The following is a 24476-nucleotide window of genomic DNA, read 5'->3' on the forward strand; positions in this document are numbered from 1 at the left end:
GTTTACTAAGAAGATTCCTGAAATAATGGTAGCAGTCTCTTCTCATCTTCGAAACGTGATGGTCTCAACAGTCACACACAGAATGTGAATTTATTCTAATAGTGTATTACCTTGTTGGCGACACGTACTAGAGTGTGACCTCACGTTCATATGCCTAAACCTGAGGGAGTCATAACACGCACTGATCCCTGGAAGTGTGACCTGGAAGAGGATTAACTTGGAAGCAAATTCTGAACACATAACCTTTTGACTTAAAAGAAAGAGAATTCTAAATAAGTTTGAAAATATTCTTCGAGTGCAAAAGAAATGGCGGCAGGCTATACCCTTGGACTATGCGCCGGTAGAAGTCCCGCTGAAGAGGCATGGATGATGATACCTCACTATCCACCTCAATATCCTTCCATGACAATGGGCATGGCTATGCCACATGGCTCAGCAATGGGTCTACATCCTGGGGTTAGTGGTATGGGCGGACTCTCCTCTTTAAGTCCAGGAGACTACAATGCTCTTGCCTCTAGTTCTCTTCAAAGACGGTCACCTTTAGGTTCTGCAGCCTATACACATTCATGGTAAATAATTCAATTTACTATTTTTTCTATTTTTATATAGACTCTGGCTCAAATACGCTCAGGGGGTGTCTGTGCCCCTATTCCCTTCCCCGATTTTGAGATGTGTTGCGTACTCTCTATTTAGTTTGCTTATTTTTCATTTCTCCAAATGTGTATCCCCTCCGGTATTTCACCCCCCTCCCTTCGAAATAAGGTTTTTCTTCGGTACCTGTCCATTGTTGGTCCTTTTCTGTCCCCACATCTGTTTAGTATGTGTTCACCATATGTTGATCTATGAACGCTGCACCCATATAAAATTACAGAGAATTTAGCATAGACCATCCATTATTATATCCTATCCATAGTTTAGAAAATCTTTTGATGTATGGAATATTCTTGTTATTTATTCTAAGTAATTTATCTCAATTTTACAGTTGACTACTAAGCATTCCTTAATTGGTTTTGCACTAATTTAATTATATCCTCTTAGTCATATGCGAAAATATCACTATTTCTATATAGAACCAACCCTATCTGTTTTCAAACATACTAATATGCTTTACGTGACTGTCGATTTTGCCCAATCGTACATTTATCGAGACCGATTGCTTCCAACCTCTTTTATCATTTGACCCCACAAGCCTCAATATGGTTGACGGTTGTTACAATAGTGACGACCAGGCACATAGCGGTTTTATTGCTTGATCTTTATTCAGGGGTGGTATTTGCTGTTTCATTTCGTCAGAAACAAAAATGGTGACTATTTCTACTGTTAGAGCAAGCATTAATTGGTTATTCATTAGCTAAGATTTGTGTATAACTGATGTTTAACACCCATCTTTTGAATAATATCTTTAAATATGTTCATGGTTGACAAGATAATTATGCAGGAATTTCACTCTTTATCCCCACACTTGAACTGTATTTTCAACATGATCACATTTGGACTGTCGTGTGACTACATACCCTAATAGGTTTTCTCCAGTGCGAAAGTGTTTTTAGTTTATTTATTTATTTCTGAATGTGGAAATAAGAAATTTAGACGTCCCCGATTCGTTTTTTTTGCGTTTGGCTCTGCCTTCAGTGTTGCTGAAAACGGGCATGTTAACATGCGTCTTTTTTCTACTCTGGCCCTCGGCGAAATGAAGACTGCAGACCTGCATGCTTAGTAAGCAAATCAAGGGCTCAGTCATGAGCTGGGATAGTTCGAAGTCGAGACTTGATTTGAAGCTCGACTCAATTTCAAGTCAAGCTTCGAATTGAAACTAGTAGAGCTCAAACTTATGTGACTTACATAATTTTAAGCTAATTCTTGCGGTACATATGGCACTTAATGCTATTAGTGGTAAATGAAGTTGTCACATATTGGGAATAGTACCAAAATGAATAGGTTACAATCATATTGTCAGCCGAAACTTAACAATTAATGCGGTGTAGAAAGATCAATGCGAAAGTAGAAGAAAGGGGTATTTCTTCACGGTTGATTTTGGCCGATTTTAGATATGCTGTTAAGTAAAATTTTATGAAAATTTTAATGCTAAAAATATTTCTATTGCTCAAATACCGAGGTTTGGCCTTTTTTAAACGGCTCTTGTGTTTCGGTAGTCGTTTTCAAAGAACTGGGACAAAAAGTCAAACTTTAGAGTAAAGAGCGGAGTATTGAGGAGGGGCAACTCCTCTCGTATACGTAATAATTTTTGCCCATTTTAAGTTTCAATGTTGCTCCTTACTTTCATTTGATTTTTTAATCAATTCCTGGTCGTTTCCTAATAATGCTGGGAAACCCGTCTCTCTCTTCCGTGGAGAGATCCTCTGGATAATCTAATTCCGGTGAAAATTTACCCCGGAAAACTACTCTTAACGTCTCCACCGTGTAAAAATGAGTCGAAAATAGAATTTTGTCTAGGAATTCTAGAAAATTCCCCCAGCGTAAAATTTCACCCTCCAGGAACTTACCTCCTCATGGAAAACTCTCCCCGTAGAAAATCCCCTAGTAGAAAATGCACTGCCCCTCCAGTCGAAAGATGTATGCATAGTTCCCAATAACAAATACTATACGGAAACAACGGGCAAATTTCATAAATTTAAGACCTTTCCCCAAAGGCTATGGAGGGTCATTTTATCTGTAAAGTCATAGTCATCGGACTTTTTATTTCTACTGAAAATATGGCTACCACAAAATATTGATCGAATGACTTTGTGGGAATATGGGTGTGGTAGGGGGGCTGGCTACCCTCCAATCTTTCTAGTCATTTAAAGAGGGCACTAGAACTTTTAATTTCCGTTCGAAAGAGCTCTCGTTCGATATTTTAGGACCACGGTTTCGATACAATCACCCCTGGGGAAAAAACAAATAAACACATCCGTAATCTATCTTCTGAGAAAAATTTTTTGCCAGAAAAATTTCACACTTTTGGAGACGGGAAATTGAAACCTCTGCAATAGGGTTGTCTGATACCCTGAATCTGATGGTGCGGTTTTGATAAGATTACTTGACTTTTAGGGATGTTCCCCCCCTTTCGAAAATGAGGCAAATTTTCAAAGGCTCCTTGCTTTTCATTGGCACATAAAACGCAATGAATCTTACATATTTTGAATCAGCATAAATATTCTATTCTTTTGATATATCTTTTTGAAAATTTAGTTTTTTAGAGTTTCGGTTACTATTGAGCCACTTCGCTCTTGGGATATGGCTATGAGATAATTCCTTTATCAGACAAAAGCGCATTGGGGAAGGGGGCGGTAAATTTATGAAAGTGGTAGAAACTACGCATAGTTTGTCAAAACAGTGAAAGGAACAAAAAATATTTTGGTCTCTGAACATACAGCGTCCTGTCCCTTATTTAAACCACTGCTTCTCAGACAAACATGTTTCTATGTTTTCAAGAAAGTAGTAGAGCCTGGCGAATGAAACATTTCGGAAGTAGCCCAAATATTAATTCCCAAAAACCTCTTAAAGTTTTTGTTCCTATAGCGCTAGGGCTAAAAAAAAATTCTTTTTATTCGTTTTGAAGTATAATAAATAATGTATTTAGTTAGAGCATCAAATGTCTTGACTTTTTCTTTTACCTTTACTATCTTATACAACCACCCCCCCTAACAAAAGTCATTTGAATACGAATGTTAAATCTAAAATTAATAGAACCTATGAAATTCGTAAATATGTAAAAAAAAAACTCACAGTTTGTCCAAGTTGACTGATGTTCAGCACCACATGCAGGGGGAAGGGTTGGAGGTAGACACTTCAGAAAATTGAAGCGCAGATTGATAAGTATTGCATGGATCGCATATAGGATGACAAGTTATAGGAAAAAAACATGCAAGAAACTTTGGATTCAAGTAGGAGGATTTAGCAGAGGAAGTGTTTAGTCAGCTTGCTAACATAATTTTCTCTCATTGGCATTGTGGCAGTATTTTGCCAAAATTGTTGTCTTATGGGGGAAATTTGGCACTTCGTTGCGGCGTGATCCCTTTTGTGGCTTAAAAAAGGCGCTAGAAACATGCATTTCCATTAAAGGGAGCTCCTCATAAATATCTATGACCTTTGATTCAGTAAGATCAGCTTTGATTTAGTAAGCTAAAGAGGAGATGCAACAGTTATAATACCCACTCTAAAGTGTGATTTTTAACGATTTTCAAGATGGTGAACCGTAAACCTCCAGTTAAGGATTTTGGATCATAATAAATTGATTGGCTATCTTAGAAATTGTATTCCCTGGACTTTTGACCCCCTTGGGGCAGAATATGTTTTGCGGCACAAATGGCTGAAAACATAACTCTGCTGTGGCACTGTCTCTTTTCTTACATAAAAATGGTATCAGACATTTTTATTTTCGTTTAAGAGAACCCTCTTCCAATATTCTACGACCACTGGTTCTAAATGATCAACTGCGGAAAACCAAAAGACAGACATAGGAGACACTAAGTCCTACCCATGGAAAATGTGATTTTTTTTTGTTGAGAGGCCCTAAGTCTCCATATCAGGGGTTTTTGACAACGATGATTTTAATGGTGCACTTTTTATACTTATTTGACGTCACTATGGGGTGTTCAAGGCTATCTTGAAATTCTCAAAAATGTGTTACAATAATAACAAATTACTGCGAGTTTTTTTGCGCTAGGTTAAAAAAAAAACAGATTAAATCCATTAGACCTATTGTGTGAGCTGTGGCCCTGGAAGTAGAGAAATGGGCTTGCAGTCCAAATTAGAGTTCTGCTTCTTTTGTATAAAGGTAGTAGTACCTGTTACAAAACTTGTGAACCCCTACTGGCAAGGGTGCATCTATGATTTTTTTGGAGGGGGGGACTTTACAACAACAAAATTTAACCAAAATTTGTTCATTTGCATTTTGTTGCCTTTTCCGATTCAAACAAATCCTTCGAAGGGAATTTGAAACCCGGTGATCCCCTCCCCTGGATACGGTATTGTCTACTTGCACAGAAAACTAGGAAAAAGAAGCTTGAATCTTGAAAAAGAAAAGAATCTTTACATGTCCTAGCTTGGGTTATAGATTCGTTCTGAAGTTTTTTTTCACTAGCACAGCAACCTTCCAATTTTGCAACAGTTTCATCCCAATCGATTTTCTGCTTCAGAAAAAAAGTCTAAATTAGTAGCTTCAGCTATCTATCTCTAGGTGAAATATCCTAGCAAGTGTTAATTTCATATAGCTCCTTGTGTCTCAGTGGGAATAATGTACAATTGGTACGTGAAAAGTAGCATTGGGGACACTTAATCCCATTTTCACTTGTTCTATTTCTGATACATCTTTCTCTGATCTTTGACCGGTATTAGTCCTGAATAATTCGGAAAAGGCCATCTTAAGAAGGGTCTCAAATTATGTTTTGTTGGTTTTTTATTTTGTTTTTGCCTCTTTGTAAACTTGCTATCCAGCTCTTGCTAAAAAAAAACCCGGACGTCAGTAAATTTGAATGAGATGTTTTTCACGGAATAATATAGACTTAATTGAATTGCCAAATTCCACTAATTTTTGTAATAATTAAAATTTTGGTCTAAGTTGTCACGACTTTAAGAATTTCTCGGTATGAGGAAGATTTGAGGTATTGAAAAGTCTAAACCTTTTTTATGTTTTGCTTTTTTTCTGGGATATTTTCAAAAAGTAACCTCAAGTGGAGATTTTTCTGTGATAATTTCAAAAAGTAACCTCAACTGGAGATGGTGATAACAAGGAAAATGTATTAATCCTCTTTTTCTGTGTTTAGGTTAATAAGTTTTAAGATTTGAAACAGACGTTGAAGTATTGGGGCCGTGTTTAAATTTTGAACAGGAAAATGTTGGTTGTTGTCCTTGAAATTATCTTTTTTCTAATATTAATTTATTCAGTGCCAAAAAAAATTTAGACTTAGACAAATTGGAATTTTTATTACGCTGTTTTAAAGCAGATTTTATAGCATATACCTGGATCCCACCCTATTTCGTAATTTTTTTTTTTTTGGTCTCTAACATTTTTTTACTTTCTGCGATTGTTAGATTTCTGTTGCTGAACCAAAATCTTGCAATAGCATGAATTTGATCCTACGTTTCGACGTTGAATCTTCTTAACATTACCATTTTTGTTATATTTAATCCGAACTAATGCTGAGCATATCAATTGTATATCTTCCCTATTTGTTTATTTATTTTTATTATTTAAAAATTGAAAATTTGGGTGTCTCAAACCCCCTATGCATAACCTTTACCATTTGACCAGTATATATATATATATATATATATATATATATATATATATATATATATATATATATATATATATATATATATATATATATATATATATATATATATATATATATATATATACTACACTCTACAGGGCTTACCTTAAGTTCTATAATTATAATTAGTTTCAAATTAAAAGCTAAATGTATTTCTTTTTTGTTTTAGTTTGGCTAAAATCGTCTTTGATTTTTACCATGTATTATTTTACTATTAAATTAGTTTCACTCATAAAGCTTCCTCTTCAGAACTTGAAAAATAAGCAATGAAGATTGTTAATACAGGAAAAAGTAATGAAACAGCATTCCATGTTTTTGTTTCTTCTTTTCTTTTTTTTGTGCTTTTTAAGAAAGTATTTTCTTAAAAAGTTGCATCCCTGAACAGAGCAAACTTTTACAGAGAAAATCTTATCTCCAAGATCTCTCATGGAAATTTTGAAAGAAGTGTAGTTTTCAAGCGTCACTCCCCCATCTCTCACAAGAGATGCAGTGACCTCCTCCTTCGTAATTCTTGGGAGATGACTATGCCACAATGTTAAATAGATCGTGTTAGAATCTGTCTGAATGGTCCTGTGGAACCGTTGTTTTTATATGAACCACATATTCATATATTCGGAATGTATACATCACCATGCAGTAGCATTGCCTCGGAAAATGGAAAATTATGTAAATGGGTTTTCAATAGTTCTAAGCCTACTAACTATATTTGCAGTTTTACTTAATATCATTTTGCCCCATTCGAGCAAAAACTGTTCAGGAACTCTTAAGACCATTGTGATTCAATAGCTCACGATAGAAAAAAAAAACAGCATCTATGACCATCTTTCTCAAGGAAAAACTAAATTTCGTTTCCCATTATTATTACTTGTATTTAGTTGTTATGGTAGCCTGTAAAAGCTGGTAGTTCAATTTTCATTAACTTCGCCGATTTTTGGGGGAAGTTTCTTCCTTTTTCTTGTATTATCAAAGTTTTCTTTTATATAAGCCCTAACTATATGATTTCTATATATAAACCAAGAATGGTTTGATTATTTATACAATAATTTGAATGAATGTGAAAAGATCCGTCAGGACCCAGTATACACTTAGTATACCTCTTAATTCTGTGTTGACAAAGTTAATCTTAGGCATCCCAATTTTCTTTCGCAGAGTCTTTTTATGACATTTGTTTTCTTCCCATTTTGCTATCCACTGATATATCCCACCTGGGAGTTTAGATCTTTATTCGCAGTCTCATGTCACAATTTTTAGAGGTCAAACTTTTATAGTCCCTTTGGTTCCGTCTGTGGACAACCGTTGGAGTAAACTCATTTCACAATACTGTACCTTGGGGAAAGGTCACTTGCAAAGAAAAATATTAAAAAAATGGCTGATTCAGCTCTTGGTTACATTTTACATTTACTCCCTGTTTACATTTATATTTCGTACGTGGTGTATTGCTTTTGCGACCAAGAGATTTTTCCTAGGATTTCAAGTTCTGAAATTGAAAACAGTGACAACATTCTCCTTTGCCGATTTTAGTAACCAATTTTGTAACATTTTAGTAATTTAGTAACAGTTTTGCAAATTTAGTGAACGCTATTAGACTGGTTTTGTAATAGTGCAAACTTTTTTCGATGTCGCATAAAATAACACATTTTACTTTTTGAAAATAAAAATTTGGCCTGAATGCATTAACGTTTCTGCTTAGAAAATGACTTTTTTTTCTGCGAACTATTCTTCATAGTATTGACCTTTCGCCCTGGATTGTGAATTACCTTCAAAGGCAAGCTAATTTTATGTTTTGGCTTTTTGATTAAAGCGGCCACTTTGGAATTTTGACACTGCGTCATGTTTGGTAGCAAAAGGTGCCAGGAATGAAAAATGGCATGGAGGAGGCCTAGCAGGCCTTTGTCCTGTAGGGCTTTAAAATGGCACTAGTAATCTTGATTCCTCGATGTAAAATAACATTTTAATTTCAGTGTCAAAAAAGAGAGAAGAATAAAATCAAAGAAATGAAGAAAAATGTTATTTCGGAATCCTCTCTGCTCTCTCTACTCCCGAGCCAGACACGACCTTTTTCACTTCCCAGCTAATTTTTTGTGTTATGCAGGATTTTAATTTATAAAGCTCCTCGTGTTTTTGTCTGCTGATTAGTGTTATTACGTATAGAGTAAAGATTCTGTACTAATTTTTAAAGTTGAAATTGAAATTTCTGTGCAATAATAAACTTAACTGAATGATAAAAATCGGGGAGGGATAGCGTATGTTTGAAAACTGCATAACTGCATATGGAGGTCTCTCTCTTTCATTAAAAATGCGTTTTCCTCTTCTTTTTTTTTTTGTAAGACGTACATGATCGTTTAATTTTCATCTTAACTAATCTAAAGAATAAGATTTGTTTTTATCGTCCTTAGCACTCAATAAATTGATTGATTGCTTAAAAGAAAACAAGTTGTGGAACAATTTTCTTGCTATTATGTATTTTTTTTAAACTAATACTATTTTTTCAGTATTTTGGAAATGAGAAAGGAAAAATCAAGGGACGCAGCGAGATCAAGGCGTGGAAAAGAAAACTACGAGTTCTACGAATTGGCCAAAATGTTACCCCTTCCTCCTCAGATCACTAGCCAACTTGATAAAGCTTCTATCATTAGGTTGACAATAGCATTCCTGAAGTTAAAAGAATTCACCTCAAATGGGGATCCACCCTGGAATAATATGGGATCCGGTACTGGAAAAGGCTTAAAAAGTAAGATTTCCATTTAAAACTGAAATGAATCATCAATTGCAGTCCGTAGATATTTGTTTTTGTTTAAACTATGATATGTAGTAAAATGACAATATTTTTTACTTCTTTTATTATTTGTTTGTTCTATTTCAATAGAATTTTCAACTAGGATTATATATCGAAAGTTATAGATTAGCCCAATATAAATAACCTTTTTTTGTAGTATAGATAGATAAGTGTATTTTAAAGCCGAATATTCAGCCATAAACACAGTACAATAACATAAACAAAGGGCTAAAATAACATAAACTATCCGCGATCATCATAAAACACATAAATGAACCACTGCATTAACCTAATACGAGTACTTAATACTTTATAAAAAAAATAATTGTGAAAAATATAAATATATTCACTACTAATATCCTTTAATGTGATTAAAGGATATTGATTAAAGAACTAATATTGTTAGTCGACATTGAAATGTTGTTAGTTTTTTAAACAAATTAAAATCGTTTTATAGCAATTTAAAAAATAAATTTTAATTTGTTGTGTATTTAGTGGTGGTATTGTGCTATTTCCCCCCTTTTTCTTGTTGGGCTACAACTTTCAATCCATTATGAAATGCAAACAAAATATATTATCCGCAATCCATTAAATTGCAATTGAGAAAATAAATCTGATTATCAGCTGGTTGTCTTATTTTTTTCTTTTTCTTATGTATATGGTTTGACCCAATAAAATAAATTCCGGCTTGACAGCTAACTATCTATAACCCTCACTTTTTTCATTGAAATAAGTTTCTCTCAGACAAGACTAACTTCGAATTCGACTCATTTATCAAATGAAAGCTTTTTCTAACACCCTCGCGGACTTAGGGAAACTTAGAACACGTCTAAAGAAAACTCACTCAATGTCCAGCTAATGAAATCATTTCCACCCCACAGTCCCTTGGAAATAGATGGAGGGCTACAAAAGCCAGCAATAATGGGCTTTCAGCCTCATTTCACGTTACATGTTGTATCAATTGAGGTGCAAACATTATGGAGTCCGCCTTAATTCCTCATGAATATGGACAAAGTGACAAAATGCCACTTTGGACTTTCTAGATCTTTGGGGACTAGTAAAAATAAAAATGGAATATTTTAGTGTCGATTTACATTCGTATGGCAGTTAGTAATTGCATACGTTTCGAGAACAAAAACACTTTGAATTGCATAGGTTAATTTTAAAGGGAAAGGTTGAAGTATAGGATATCCAGGATCTGTAAGATGAGTGCACGAAAACAAAATGGATAGTTGATTGTTTGTGATATTAATTAGTTCCCTTATTTAAGTCTATGCGTCATTTGTTGAGCCAAGAGGAACAACTTGAAAATCTTCCGGGGGTGAAGCCTACAGTTTGAAAAGTATCTTCTTTTTAAGGAAAACATCACATTTTTCTAAATGTCATATCGTTTGTACTTTATATGGATTTTGGTTTTCTTGGAGTGGGGTTAGATGAGGCCACGACCCTCCTATATTGGTGCTCAAGTGCTGGGCCAAAATTCAAGCAAATTATTCTCGACCCTTATTATATTGGAAATGACTTAAGATGTTTTCTGGAATAAGTATTTTCTACAAAAGTAAAAAAACGAAAATTCGAAAATTTTTGAACCCTGGAAAATTGAAAGAAAAAAAAGACTGAAAATTAAATATATTGTATCGTCAAATGTTTTGGGTAATATCTGAGTTAAAAGCTATAAGTACACACGTGTAACTCTGAGTATAAGCCCGAGGTACAGAATGTGGGTGCCCCTCGGTAACTCTATAAAGTAAAAATAAAAAAAAAATCTTCTGTAAATTGTAAATCTTGAGCTGTAGTTTCAGATAACAACCAGATAATTAAATTACGCACCGGTATTTTCCAGATATAAGAAAGAAAGTATTTGTTTCTTATAGCCACCGCACTCAAGTTCTGACGAGAAGTGAAGTTTGGTTAATGCTAATGTAATAAAACAGAATATGAAAATATTATACTTTATGAACAAAATTACGAAAACTGCAACAAAGAAATATGGAGAGGGGGCCGCCCAGACTGCATTATATTAAATACATGACCTAAATTAACCTCACCTAACCAAAATACCAACTAAATATTTAATTAAAATATAGCTTCAATCTAGTTTCTCACCGAGCCGAAGCTAATATAGTCTGGTATAAAGACCATGAAAACCGGTTATTGTCTCATGTTCATGATACAAGGTCATAAGTGCGGTTGCTATAAGACAAAAGCACATATATATATATATATATATATATGTATATATATATATATATATATATATATATATATATATATATATATATATATATATATATATATATATATATATATATATATATATATATATATATATATATATATATATATATATATATATATATATATATATATATATATATATCAACACACTTAATCTGCTACTTTGGAGAAACTTGTAATAACGCATATTGTTTTCAGTAAGCGAAAGTTATATTTTAGAAGAGGGGAATAAATCTACTCTTTTTCTGAATAAATTTTATTTGTTATTTATTGTCTTGTTTATTCATTTTATCGGGCTGGATATTCTAGGAAAATCTGAAGACAGGCTTACGGACATCAGAAACAAGATTTCGAGGCAACGTTTAGAATACTATATAAAATGATCATATAAGTCGTATAAATAGTGGTCAATAAGTATAACTGACAAGTAATAATGATCATCCGGTGATAATACTAAATGTTGCACTGTTCATCAGGTTAACAGTGTCTTTTTCTTTCTAGGTCACCGTAACTCATCCATCGTGTCATTGCCTTTTGTTGTTTGATTAAACAAAAAAAACAAAAAAAAAACAAGTTTTTTCAACTGAAAGTAAGGAGGGCATTAAAACTTAAAACGAACAGAAATTGCTTCGTATATGAAAGGGGCTGCTTCCTCATCAACGCCCCACTCTTTACGCTAAAGTTTGACTCTTTCTCTCAACTCTTCTTTTTAAAACAGTAAAAAACTTCTTCAAATGAGGGTAAGGAGCAACATTAAAACATGAAACGAATATAAACTTATTCTGAATATGTAGGGAATCGCCCCCTCCTCAACTCCCCCCTCTTTGCGCTAAAGTTTGTTCCAATTCTTTAAAAACGACTGCTCAAACACAAGGGCCCTTGAATTGGAACAAGAAGCTTTTGTAGAGCACAAGAAAAACTTTAATGCTGCGAGTAAGGCATTGAGGAGGAGAAAGTCCCCTCATTCACGTATTATTTCCTGTTCTTTTAAGTTTAACTGTTGCTTCTTACTTTCATTTGAAAAAAAACTTGCCCTTGTTTTAATTTAATAACTGATCGTTTTTGTAACTCATACCTGAAATCCCCCCCACTGTGGAAAATTCCCCCGGAAAATCCCCCCTCGTGGAAAATTGCCTCTTCGCTGAAAATTCTCCCCAGTAAATTCACACCAGACGATGCCCCTTAGAATATTCTTCTCGTATGCATAAAATGAGCAGCTAAAGAGAAAGTAAGACAAATGATAATAATTCCGTACCCCATCCCCTCCCCATCCATGTAAAATTTTCACCAAGATATTCCCTTGGTAAAATTCACACACCCCAGACAGAAAATTCTCCATACGGAAAATTCCACCCAAAAAATTCCCCCCTCCCGGAAAATTCTGTCTTCGAAGAATCCTTCCTGGAAAAATCTTCTTGCACTTAAAATTGATAAGCCAAAGAGACTGTAAGACGAATAAAAATAAATCCGTGTACGAATTCCAGAAAATAATCCTGGAAAATTCCCCACCCCTTCCCCATCACGGAAAATTTCTCTTAGAGAATATCCCTCGGGCAATTTCCCCTGGAAAAATCTCTCAACATATAAAACCAAGTGAATCAACTTAGCTATATCAAACAGTTCGTGGTAACGAACTGTAGTAAGGAGCGACCCGGCTCAATAGTAACCAAAACTCTAAAAAATGGAATTTTGATACAAATAGCTATATCAAAAGAATCGCATTTTAATGCTGGTTTTAAATATATAAGTTTCATCAAGTTTAGTCTTACCCATCAAAAGTTATGAGCCTGAGAAAATTTGCGTTATTTTAGAAAATAGGGGGAAACACCCCCTAAAAGTCATAGAATCTTAACGAAAATCACACCATCAGATTCAGCGTATCAGAGAACCCTATTGTAGAAGTTTCGAGCTCCTATCTACAAAAATGTGGAATTTTGCATTTTTTGCCAGAAGGCAGATCACGGATGCGTGTTTATTTGTTTTTTTGTTTTTTTTTTTTCCCCAGGGGTGATCGTATCGACCCAGTTGTCCTAGAATGTTGCAAGAGGGCTCATTCTAACGGAAATGAAAAGTTCTAGTGCCCTTTTAAAGTGACCAAAAAAATTAGAGGGCACCTAGGCCCCCTCCCACGCTAATTATTTTCCCAAAGTCAACGGATCAAAATTCTGAGATAGCCATTTTATTCAGCGTAGTCGAAAAACCTTATAACTATGTCTTTGGGGACGACTTACTCCCCCACAGTCCCCGTGGGAGGGGCAACAAGTTACAAACTTTGACCTGTGCTTACATATAGTAATGGTTATTGGGAAGTATACAGGCGTTTTCAGGAGGATTTTTTTGGTTGGGGGAGGGGTTGAGAAGAGGGGGATATGCTGGGGGAACTTTCCATCGAGAATTTGTCATGGGAGAAGAAAACTTCCATGAAGGGAGAGCAGGATTTACTAGCATTATTTAAAAAAAAAAAAAAACAATTAAAAAATAAAAGTGAAAAAGCTTTTTCACCTGGAAGTAAGGAACAGCAATAAAACTTAAAACAAACAGAAATTATTACCCATATGAGGGGCTCACCTCCTTCTAATACCTCGCTCTTTACGCTAAAGTATTTTCGGTAATTTCAACTACTTATTCTACGGCTTTTGTGATTCAGGGGGTCATTCTTAATGAATTGGGATAAAATTTAAGCTTTAGTTGAAAGAGCGAGGTACTGACGATGGGGCGAATCCCCTCATATATGTAATAAAAACATGAGAATACAAAAGTTCTTTACGTAAGCTAATTTATAAGTTACGTAAATCTTTTACCAATAAAAAGATTCATAAAAAATTAAAAGTTCTAGTTGCCTTTTTAATTAACCAAAAAATCGAGGGGCAACTAGGCTTCGTCCCCCGCTCTTTTTTCTCAAAATCATTCGATCAAAGTTATGAGAAAGCCATTGAGCCAAAAAAAAAATATGCAAATTTCGTTTTGATTATTCCTCTGCGGAGAGCCAAAATCAAAACATGCATTGATTCAAAAACGTTCAGAAATTAAACAAAAAAACAAGTTTTTTCAACTGAAAGTAAGGAGTGACATCAAAACTTAAAACGCACAGAAATTACTTCGTATATGAAAGAGGCTGCTTCCTCATCAACGCCCCGCTCTTTACGCTAAAGTTTTTTACTGTTTTAGAAAGAAGAATTGAGAGAAAGAGTCAAACTTTAGCGTAAAGAGCGGGGCGTTGATGAGGAAGCAGCCTCTTTCATATACGAAGTAATTTCTGTGCGTTTTAAGTTTTGATGTCACTCCTTACTTTCAGTTGAAAAAACTTGTTTTTTTGTTTAATCAAGTACTAAGATAAATGTTTATATTGGCCATTTATCTTGTACGGACTAAGTGACTGCAACTGGGAAGCTCATTATATACTTTGCTCATAAATAGATTGGATGTATTATAATTATCAGTCGATTGTAACTAGGCCCTCTTTGGGGCAAAATTGTGGTTTGGTGCCACAAAATATCAGAGAACACCGCCTTCCTGTGCCATAGTTTTTTGGTCACTGAAAAAGAATATGTATAACTTTTAATTTTCCTTCTAATCAATCATCACCTGATTTTCTAGGACTGATGTCTCGATACGACTACCCCTGAAGAAAAAAAACACGACAAACAAATAAACACGCATTTGTTATCTTTCTTTTTGCAACAAATAGGAAAATCAATGTTTTTGTAGATAGGAGCTTAAAAGAGTTCTTTACGGTATAGTTTTCCAATTATAAATCTCACCGTGTGACTATCATTAAGACCCCTTAGCTCTTTTGGGGTATTTCCTCCCTTTTTCAAAAATCAGGCAAATTTTCTAAGGCTCGTAGCTTTCGATGGGTAACACTTAACTTATTAAGTTTTATACTTCCGAATTCAGCATAAACAGCCAATTCTTTTCATTTATTAATTGCTATCAAAGCTCATTTTTTTTTAGACTTTTGATTACAATTGGGCCTACTCACTGCTCAATTATAGCTCGTTAGTACAAACTGCTAGATTGTTCTCTTTTCGCTGTAAGAGAGGACTAAAGGGTACACATCAGCCATCTTTTAAAAAAACTGACAAACATTACAATACACCGGGTAATCTCAAGAACACTGTATCCCAGCAATTAACACTTGTAACCAGGGACGCTCCTTAAGGAAGAGAGCTAAACTTCCTCCCCGCTTAGGCGTCTTATATTGCAAACATATGTACTAATCATTGCATACAGATTAAAATTTGGCAATTTCAGTCGCCTATTATGATTTTGACAAATTGCGATTTCGGAGCTTTAAAATGCAGAGTTAAACAATTATTGTGAGTTTAAGGACGTTTTTTCTTTCTACCCCACGAGCCGTTTGCTTGGTCTTAGTCTGCTTCCCCGTCAAAACGAGTTTCTGGATGCTCCTTGCTGAGGACCATTAGATTTCCAAGGTAATTTTAACAAATTTTGTTTAATATCGGTAGATTTAAAATGAATTCAAGAGCTATGACATTCCATTGACTTGGCCGCTCATGGCTAGTAAACATAACTCTGCCAGATAACGTGTTAATTTTTTTTTCAGTCGACATCTGCATTTAAAAGAAACTACTCTATAAAAGTAGCTGTTAACTTTAAATGTTCTTTTGCAGTACATTCTTCCCTTCATCCTCCTGGCTTTTCTCCGGATCAGATCGAACAGTTTCAGGGAACACATATATTACAAAGCTTAGACGGGTTCGCATTTTCACTTGGTCATGATGGAAGGTTTCTATATATTTCGGAAACAGTTTCAATATACCTTGGCCTTTCACAGGTAACTATCCAAAATTCATTTTATCTTACTTTAAAGACCCGATATGCCGGTACCTGGTGTTCCGTTCCTCAGTATGTTATAGCACATGATAAGTAGTTATCCTTGTTGTGCTCTTAAGCTGAAAGGCAGCTTCATAGCACCCGGGGACATCAACTAACGACAATGTGGGGGGGGGTTTGAAAGGGTAAGGATCTTTTTGATTTTTCGATGAAGATATAAAAATAAGAAAAGTTAAACGGTATTGAGCAAATACACATAAAAAAGGAGGTAGGGACGACTTCGCTGCTTAGAGAAATCGTCAACTAAATTACTCAAATCCAACTTCTTCATATCCTCTGTTTAGACGCCTATGATTCTGAGATCACTGAGTCTGTCATTTCCCATCGTCGATCACTATTAACCCCTCACAAGCTCTATTGCTGAGAAGAATCGTTCATTGCTGGAAGTGGTCACAGGTAAAGTAGCATATAGCTTCGCCAATTTTAGCACTCCAAAAATAGGAAAATGGAAGGCCGGATAAAGTTTCGATAGCTCGTAGAAGCTCGGTAAGAAAAAGTACGGATTCTATGGCATAGACATCGTCACCGAGAATTATTTGGTATTGATACATAACTTTTTCAATTTTTAAAATTTGAGGAAATTTGAACTTAAGAGGTCGAAGGCAGATAAATATCCGAGCAGAGGTATAGTTTGCATGAAACCTTGGTTAATATCGCTCATGAAACGGTCTCTTATCTCAAATTTAAAATTTACTGGAGTCTGATTGAACTGGCTGACGGATGTTGCATTTACTGGTTGTTGAGTTTGAAAGAAAGTGTTTAAGGTGAATGGAAATGCCTTGACTTCTCTCGCATCGAACACTGGTTTTAGATTGTTGAGATTTTGACTCTTGGATATTATGCAATGCCAAGAATTTGGATACGTTTTGTTGAAGTTGTTCTATTCGTTACCATTTCTCAGATTTTGGATTATGTCTCATAAATCAGTGTAAGTGTCTTTAAATCAGCAAACTATATAATTGAAATACCTCTGATAAACAATTTTCAAAGACTAACACTTTTTTAATTGTGTGCAAAGTTGAGACAAAAGATGCTGAGTTGATTTTGTCCAGTAGTCCTTATGCTTCGCACGCTGCATCGCCGTGTGAAATATCAGAGACTCTGACTAGTAGGTTTAATTCTGGCCTTCACCTTGTAAATAGGGTGGACTACGTAAAACAGCGATTTTGGACAGTTCTGTCAACCTCCAAGAGTTTTGACCACTAATACACTGGGATTTCAAAAATAGTTCATGTCGGGTGCTGCTGCAAGATATAATTACGTAGTGTGCATGTGGGGCTCCCCTCCAGTTGGCGTGCCTGCTAGCACCAAGACTATCTCTTTTTGTACATAAAACCATATCTCTGACTAAGAGACTGTATGGGGAAAATTATACTTCAGGTCAATATAGTTTTTTTATACATAGGGTATATTTACATCTTAATAAGGTCTCTATCAGTAGGATTTTGAGTTCGTTCTTTTATTGGAAAGTTTGGGACATTTTAACAGTAATTTAACATCTTTTTTTACTGCTTTCTCATAGACCTATATTCATCTTCATCTACTAGAATTGGAAAATTCTAACTTGGTTTAAAAAAAATCTATACAACCAAATGGTTGTTTGGTCTTTGTAGAGAGTCTGTTGGCACGTTTTAAAAGGATTCAGTACCCAACTTTACTACCCTTATAGACGGAAATTTGACCTCCAAAGCTTATTCTAGAATTGGATCTAGTCATATGTAATGCATACTCAAAGTAATACAAATTGTGAATTCAATTTGTTAAACTACTTTCCATTGGTTTCTTTTTTTATTATTTTGTTGACCTTTTAGTACGTGTCAAGAATGAATGGAATAATTATTGGAAAATGGACTTCTCAACTCCGACAAAATTAACTTTCTGTATCTGCTACAGAGATGAGACTCGAATGCATAATTTCCGCTTTCTTTATCTGTGATACATGTCAGGAAATTTTATTTGCAATCTAAAACATCCCTTTTTCGTCTTTGATGTTTACTGGAAACGGAAGAAAGTCTAGTGGTTCTCTAATCCAGCAGTTGTCTTGCTGCACTATTGTCCTATCTCTGCCCCAATCTTCCACGAAAACACAACCACCTACATATTTGACAAACAAAAAAGAAAATAAAATATTATTTTGTACTTAAAATGTGTGATCTTGGTCGAAAAGGCTACCCTACTCGACAACTTTCATATTTTTATGAGCGGAAATAAGGGTTTTGATCGATTTTCGGAATGCATTTGTTTTAGAATTGAAGTATGAAAAATAAGTTAAGATTACGGTACGTAGCTAAATAAAGGATTTTTGGTACAGAGCATATAGAAATCCGTCATTTATTCGTGGAGTAAGAAGTACTGAGCTCTCTTCTGTTCCAATGAGAACTGGCTCTACTTGCCTTTCTTAGGATAAATGGGCCAAAACTAATTGATTCAGAGGAGAGAAAAGAAATTGAGTGCTCTTAAAGCCATAAAAGCTCATTAGAAAATGAATATTTTTCGAAAAATTACGACTGTCGCTTTCAGTTTTTGGGAAAAACTAAACTCGGTAGTTACTTAGAAAATCTAAAACCGTCCGTGTTAAGTGTAATTCGAGGGAACTTCAATTCGAGCACCAACAGTTGGAAAAAGGACGCTTGTGATCTGTTTTTTACTGCCAATAATCTCAAACAAAACGGTTGGCTGAAATCATTAGTAGCACATTCAGCCTAAACCAAGCACTAACGCGTTGATATCTAAATACCTACATGTCCAGTCATTAATGGTGCCAGCCATTGCTATAAATCATACTGACTTGCCTTCATGATGGTATTAAAATCTTAGGAACTGTGGAAACAAAGTGCTTTTGCTTTTACGAAATGATTCCTCACATATTGAAGGATTATTTATTGTACTGTTTTATCTCATTTACTGTTGTAGACAGATGAGTGTGCACAGATAGAAATTGTGAGTACTTTACTTTTACGTCTTGACTAGAAATTCTCGGACTTCCCAGTATTTTTCCCCAGTCAATGTCTCCATGTTTTCTGAGACTTGCTTACAGGCTCGCTTGCACAACGTTGGTAGTTAAGTTAAAAATCAACGAAGAGCAGCATTGCAAAAATGAATTTGAATTTGGCTCAAATCAGTAGAATTGAATTATTTTTTGCCTGTCCAAGTCGTCTATTTTTACTTTATAAAAATTGCTCGAACTTGAAATTGATAAAAGCAATAGTTACGATTGGCGTGGCTTCTTATTGACAATTTCCGTGGTCATGATACAATTCTTAAATAAAAGATTTAACGTTATACAGACTAAATGGCAATTTTCATGGTTCAATTTTAGGTAAAGATCAAGGCTGATGGTTCAATTCGAGCAAAAGTCCAATTGTTCTTTTATTTTACTACCGCTTATAAATAAAGTTAATAACGTTTTGGGTCTATTAAGTATTATCATTTGTTAATTTTCTTTTGTTAAAAAATTAAAGTTTTGTGAAGAGGGTAGAAGCAAAGTCAATATCAGTAGGGATTTTCGGCGATAATTACAATGGTCCTGATGTAATTTATGTATAGAAGATTGTAAGAAAAATGAGCTAATTACTCATTTACATGATTTAATTATGGATAATAGTCCTGCTTAACATTCAGTAAAACATAAAAATATGTTCCTTTTTGTTCTTGAGTTTTTACTTAGACTACCTTAGCAGTAAAACTCCGGATGGTTATCATACTTGGTCTTTTTTTCCTTTTTTTAATAAGTTCAAAATTATTGATAAAGAAAAGATCTCATCTTGTGGAAATAGTCTTTAAAAATGATTTAGGGCTGTTCATAATTCACACTGTAATATTGGATGGAATTTTGAGATCAAAATAGAATATAGTTACAATTTAAGCCCTAGATGTTTTTTGTTCATTTGAAACGCTTTCCTCAAGAAAGAAACTGTTTACATTAATGTAGAATACGACTGAAAAACTACCAGCTAAACTTTTCCTAGGGTGGCCAATCGCCTTTTCCAGTGTGTCCATTCTCCTCATTAAGGAAAAAGATATAACATGGTGTTACCAGTTATGCGGAAATCGTTCCAATTCAATCTGAAAAAGATGACATTTGGCTGATAATAATGATCGCCAGGTGGCATCAATTTGGAAAAATTTAATGCCTGTTGATAGCACAGACTTACAAATAGACTTAAATCAGGCTGTAATACTTGATAAGCGTATTTTGAGATCAAATGGCTATTTTTAAATAATAAAAATATTACCTTTCAGACGATTGAAAATGATAAATGGCTTTAGCCAGTATTAGGGGGATAAGTAGGCCCACTTGTACCCAGGCACAGGAATTGTTGAAGACCCATTTAGATAATATATATTTCTCATTTATCCCATGAAAGATAGACCCGTTTACGTTTCTAGGGGTAGGAGCTATTGAAATTTTGCTATTGATAAATATTTTATTTTTCACCTGAAGCTTCTTTTCATAAAACTATCCCTAATTTCATTCCGACCTTCCTAGTCTTGCGCAAATGTCTTACTCTTGCTGAAAATAACAAACACTTTTGATCGTATTAAAAGGAATTTAGCAATCCATGATAATAGAGCAATGATACAAACTACAAATTCAAATCAAACTATCAAATTAATATTCCCAATGCCTTCCTTTTTATGAAAAATCGTGCTGCCTATTTATCATCATCATTTAGCATGTTGATCTGCGAGTGCGCTCGTGCTTCGACTTCTTAAACGGTGCAAGGTTTAAAAGGATTTACTGAAGGATTTGTTAGGGAAGTACATAATTTGAAGCTTTGTTGGAACGTCTTGTGACAGGGTACATAAAAATGCTAATTCTAATGCTATTATTATGTTGATAACTTGTCAATAGGGAAAGACGTTGAGGAGAAATATTTTGGGCCAAGAACTTGGAAAACTACTTTATTTTTAGGCCTCTTCAACATAGTGACGGATATTAAAGTATTTACTGGCCCCTTTGATTAAGAGGCGTTCTTTACGAGAAATTTGTGTTGGCTGCACCAACGCCTTAGGATTCTTGCAGTGAAGCAGCTCATAAAAATATTAGCAATGATAATATTATTATATTAATACCTCGTCCATATGGAAATGCCTTAATAAATTCAGGAGAAATTTTTCAATCCAAGAACTAGCAAGACCAGCTGACAATAATTTATCTGTAAAAAGTTAGGTACCACCTTCAAAAAGTTTGATCTGTTTAAAATCATTTTTTTTTGTCTACATTCGGAGATAATCACATTAGGCTTAGTGAGATAATGTAGGTATATTTAAATCAAATATTTAATAAATAGAGTAGGTGTTTTTGCTAGGTTAGGTATTTGATATAATACGTTCTCGGTGGCCAGCTTTCCTTATTTTTCTGCTATAGTTTTCACGATCTTGTTAATAAAGTATTATATTTTCATCATATTTTGGTAATCAGGATTAATCTAATTTCAGAATTTGAGGCTGGTTGGGATATTTAACAAATCCGAAAAGTTTTTTAGCAACTGAAGTGTTGGAATTATAGCGCTTGATTATACTTTGTATATACCGACTCTAACATGACTTCACCATACCTAGCTTTTACGTGTTCCCAGAAGTGCAAAATAAACTGAAGAAACATATTCTCAGTCCAAAAAAAGTGGCGAAAGAAAAACCTATAAAATATCCTTTAGAGATGGGACAATTAATAGGCTGTAACACTAGAAGAGATCAGTGGAAGAGACGCTTACAATGATTTAAAGATTAATAAAAGTGGCGGGTTGAAACATGGTAAAAAATTAACGTGAGCCCGGTCATTTGGAGGTCGAATTTTAAAATTTCGATGAGGGTAGACTTTACCCAGAATGTGTCAGAGACATTAATGTATTTTACATGATGATTGTGCAAGGCGACTAGATACAACTGCCAAAAATTTCGGATAAAACTTGTGGCTTACACACAAATCTCGGTTGCATAAAAACTTTTACTTAATTGTCTTACTACTAAGAAAAACCAGCAGAAATATGTTGAAGTGAATCACCAACAGCTAGCTACCGGAACAAGTAAAATTGAATTGGTTACGTTCAGTTATAGTTTCGTAAGATCAATAGACAATAGTGAGATCAATTTGCAATAAGAAAAAAAAAAACTTTCTATTGAAAACTGGGAATAAGAATCCAAAAGAAAGCCAATGAGATATGGTTTCTGTTGAACTTGAATGAAATAAAAAATTTTAAGTACAGAGAGGCACTTTGAAGCAAGTAACACCTAAGCTTGAGAGTTAATTATAGTCAAATTTATTAATACACATAAGCAGGCACATACGAATAATTCTATTTCGAGGAGGTCTGCCATTTTTTTCGGTGGGAAGGGATAGCAAATTTGAAAATCGAGATGATTTGAAATATTTAATTCCAAACCTTATTAACTGTATAGTAGCATTTGGTGGTATCATTAAATGTTCCATACATTCTCTTGTCAAATCTTGGTGTAGTTTAATTAATAAATTTTCTCTATTAATTTAACTTTACTAGATTTGGTTTTCTGTAGCTGTTTTGCTACCAGTGTTAGTGTTATGTGTTTCAACTTTTTGTGCATTGCTTAAAAGCCTTGAAATGAGATATAATCGATATTAGTTTCATTCCTTCAAGTGTCTTAAGTGATATTAGTGTTTGACTGTCTTAAGTAACCTGACCTATTCTTAACCTTTGTACCTTTTATTTCAAATGCAGTTTTGATTCCTACTTAAAGTTAGAAACACATTTTATTAATGAACATAAATTAGTAGGGCACTGTATACTCAGTTATTTTTCTTTACTCATATGAAATTTTTCGCGATATTATGAAAAACCCTAACAATTTTGAAACTTTGGAGGATGGGAATGTGCCATACCTATGTATGTATTTAGTCTACTGAATATTTTTTTATTAGATTGATAAGATACAACGCCAAGAAAAAAGTACCTGTCCAATCATTACTCTTCTCACCTTGCTTGTAATCCATCCATAACCCTTCAGTTTTCAAATCGCTTTATACAAATGCTTTAAAAACCGTGAAAAACTTTTACTTTAATAATGGTTTTTAAATAGGATTAACGCATGTAATTGTGTTACTTACAAATTACTAAACAGTATTTAGGCCTAATCAATGACAATAAGGCTCCAGTCGACTTGATTGATTACTTTAAACAGTTAAAAGACATAATTTCAATAAGCATGAAAAACAAAGAATTCAACTTAACTTTCCAAAAAAGGAAACTCGCTGTTTTTTTTTTTTATATATATCTAAAACAGAGTTTTTTGACATGCTATTGAAAAGTATTGTTTAAACTTCTTTTCATGCTCAGCTCAGATTAGAAACCTTGGTAAAAATCTAGAAGAGTCCTTTGAAAAGTTGTTGTATTGGGCAATTTGTTCTTAACCTCTAGTATAGTATCAACTAAAGTCAGTCCTGTGACGACCTACTTATAATAGAAACAAAAAATTGAGTCTAATGGTTCGATTATCCTTTTATCAGTAATTATCTCATAGATTATTGATTGATATATGATGATTAATTTTTCTAAGCTTTGTTTTTCCAGCTGAATAAATTTTTGATTGAAATCTATTAATAATTAATGAAAAGGCTCTTTCATATATAAAAGTTAAATTCTGTTTTTTATCAACTATACCTATTATCTATGGTATCTCGACATCCAGGCTAAGAAAGGTTTTCTATGTGAATGAGATGTTCAATAAAATATTTCCAGTGTAAAATAGGGCCTAGGGAAGGTTTTCTAAATCTATTCCTTCTTGTGAGGTTTTGAGGATTACGTGAAGACAGGTTATATGCTTATGTTAATTTCAAAAAAAAAGTTCGTGTATGGATTAGGGCCAGCTTCTAATTAACTTTGGAGTTTGGCAGGGTAATTGCAGGATCTAAAACTGCTTTTCAAGTTATAATTTAACTATTTATACATTTCTGAGCCTTTTATTAAAATAAAACAACAACTACTAGCTTTAAAAGCTAGCTTTACACCTAGCTACATCTACTAAACATCACGAGTAAAATGCAAGGGGGGATCTTGGAGGGTAAAATAATGTAAAAAATGAAAGTTTTTTACCAGTATACCTCTTATAAGAGGATCTCTTTTGTTTGCCTATAAAACTTCACAGACTTTTACCAATTTCTAAATTGAAATAATTTTTTCTTTCAATGCCTCGTGCATCATTACTCAAATTTCCTTTCTGGAAGGTTCCAACTAAACATAAGGCCTTGTTTATTTTATGTGTTCAAATGGCAGATATCTTTTAAAATTGTACCTTTATTGTAACTTTTAGAGAATCCCTTCTCCACAGAGAAAGGTTTGCTCTTAGAA

At 34.1% G+C, this 24476-nt stretch overlaps 1 protein-coding gene across 5 annotated transcripts in view; it reads left to right on the forward strand.

Annotated features, from left to right (window-relative positions):
- LOC136027295 (protein trachealess-like) overlaps window positions 1-24476 on the forward strand; it is a 166898-nt gene that overhangs the window by 117523 nt on the left and 24899 nt on the right. For 4 of the 5 annotated variants that reach the window (XM_065704399.1, XM_065704401.1, XM_065704400.1 and 1 more), the window contains 2 exons: window positions 8774-9012; window positions 15930-16093. In XM_065704399.1, the coding sequence (XP_065560471.1) occupies window positions 8774-9012; window positions 15930-16093 (403 nt within the window). Of the gene's footprint in view, window positions 1-30; window positions 570-8773; window positions 9013-15929; window positions 16094-24476 lie in introns of those variants that run through there. The other variant, XM_065704398.1, reaches the window with a different exon arrangement.

The sequence above is a fragment of the Artemia franciscana genome, chromosome 5 (assembly GCF_032884065.1).
Source record: "Artemia franciscana chromosome 5, ASM3288406v1, whole genome shotgun sequence".
NCBI classification, from domain to species: domain Eukaryota; kingdom Metazoa; phylum Arthropoda; class Branchiopoda; order Anostraca; family Artemiidae; genus Artemia; species Artemia franciscana.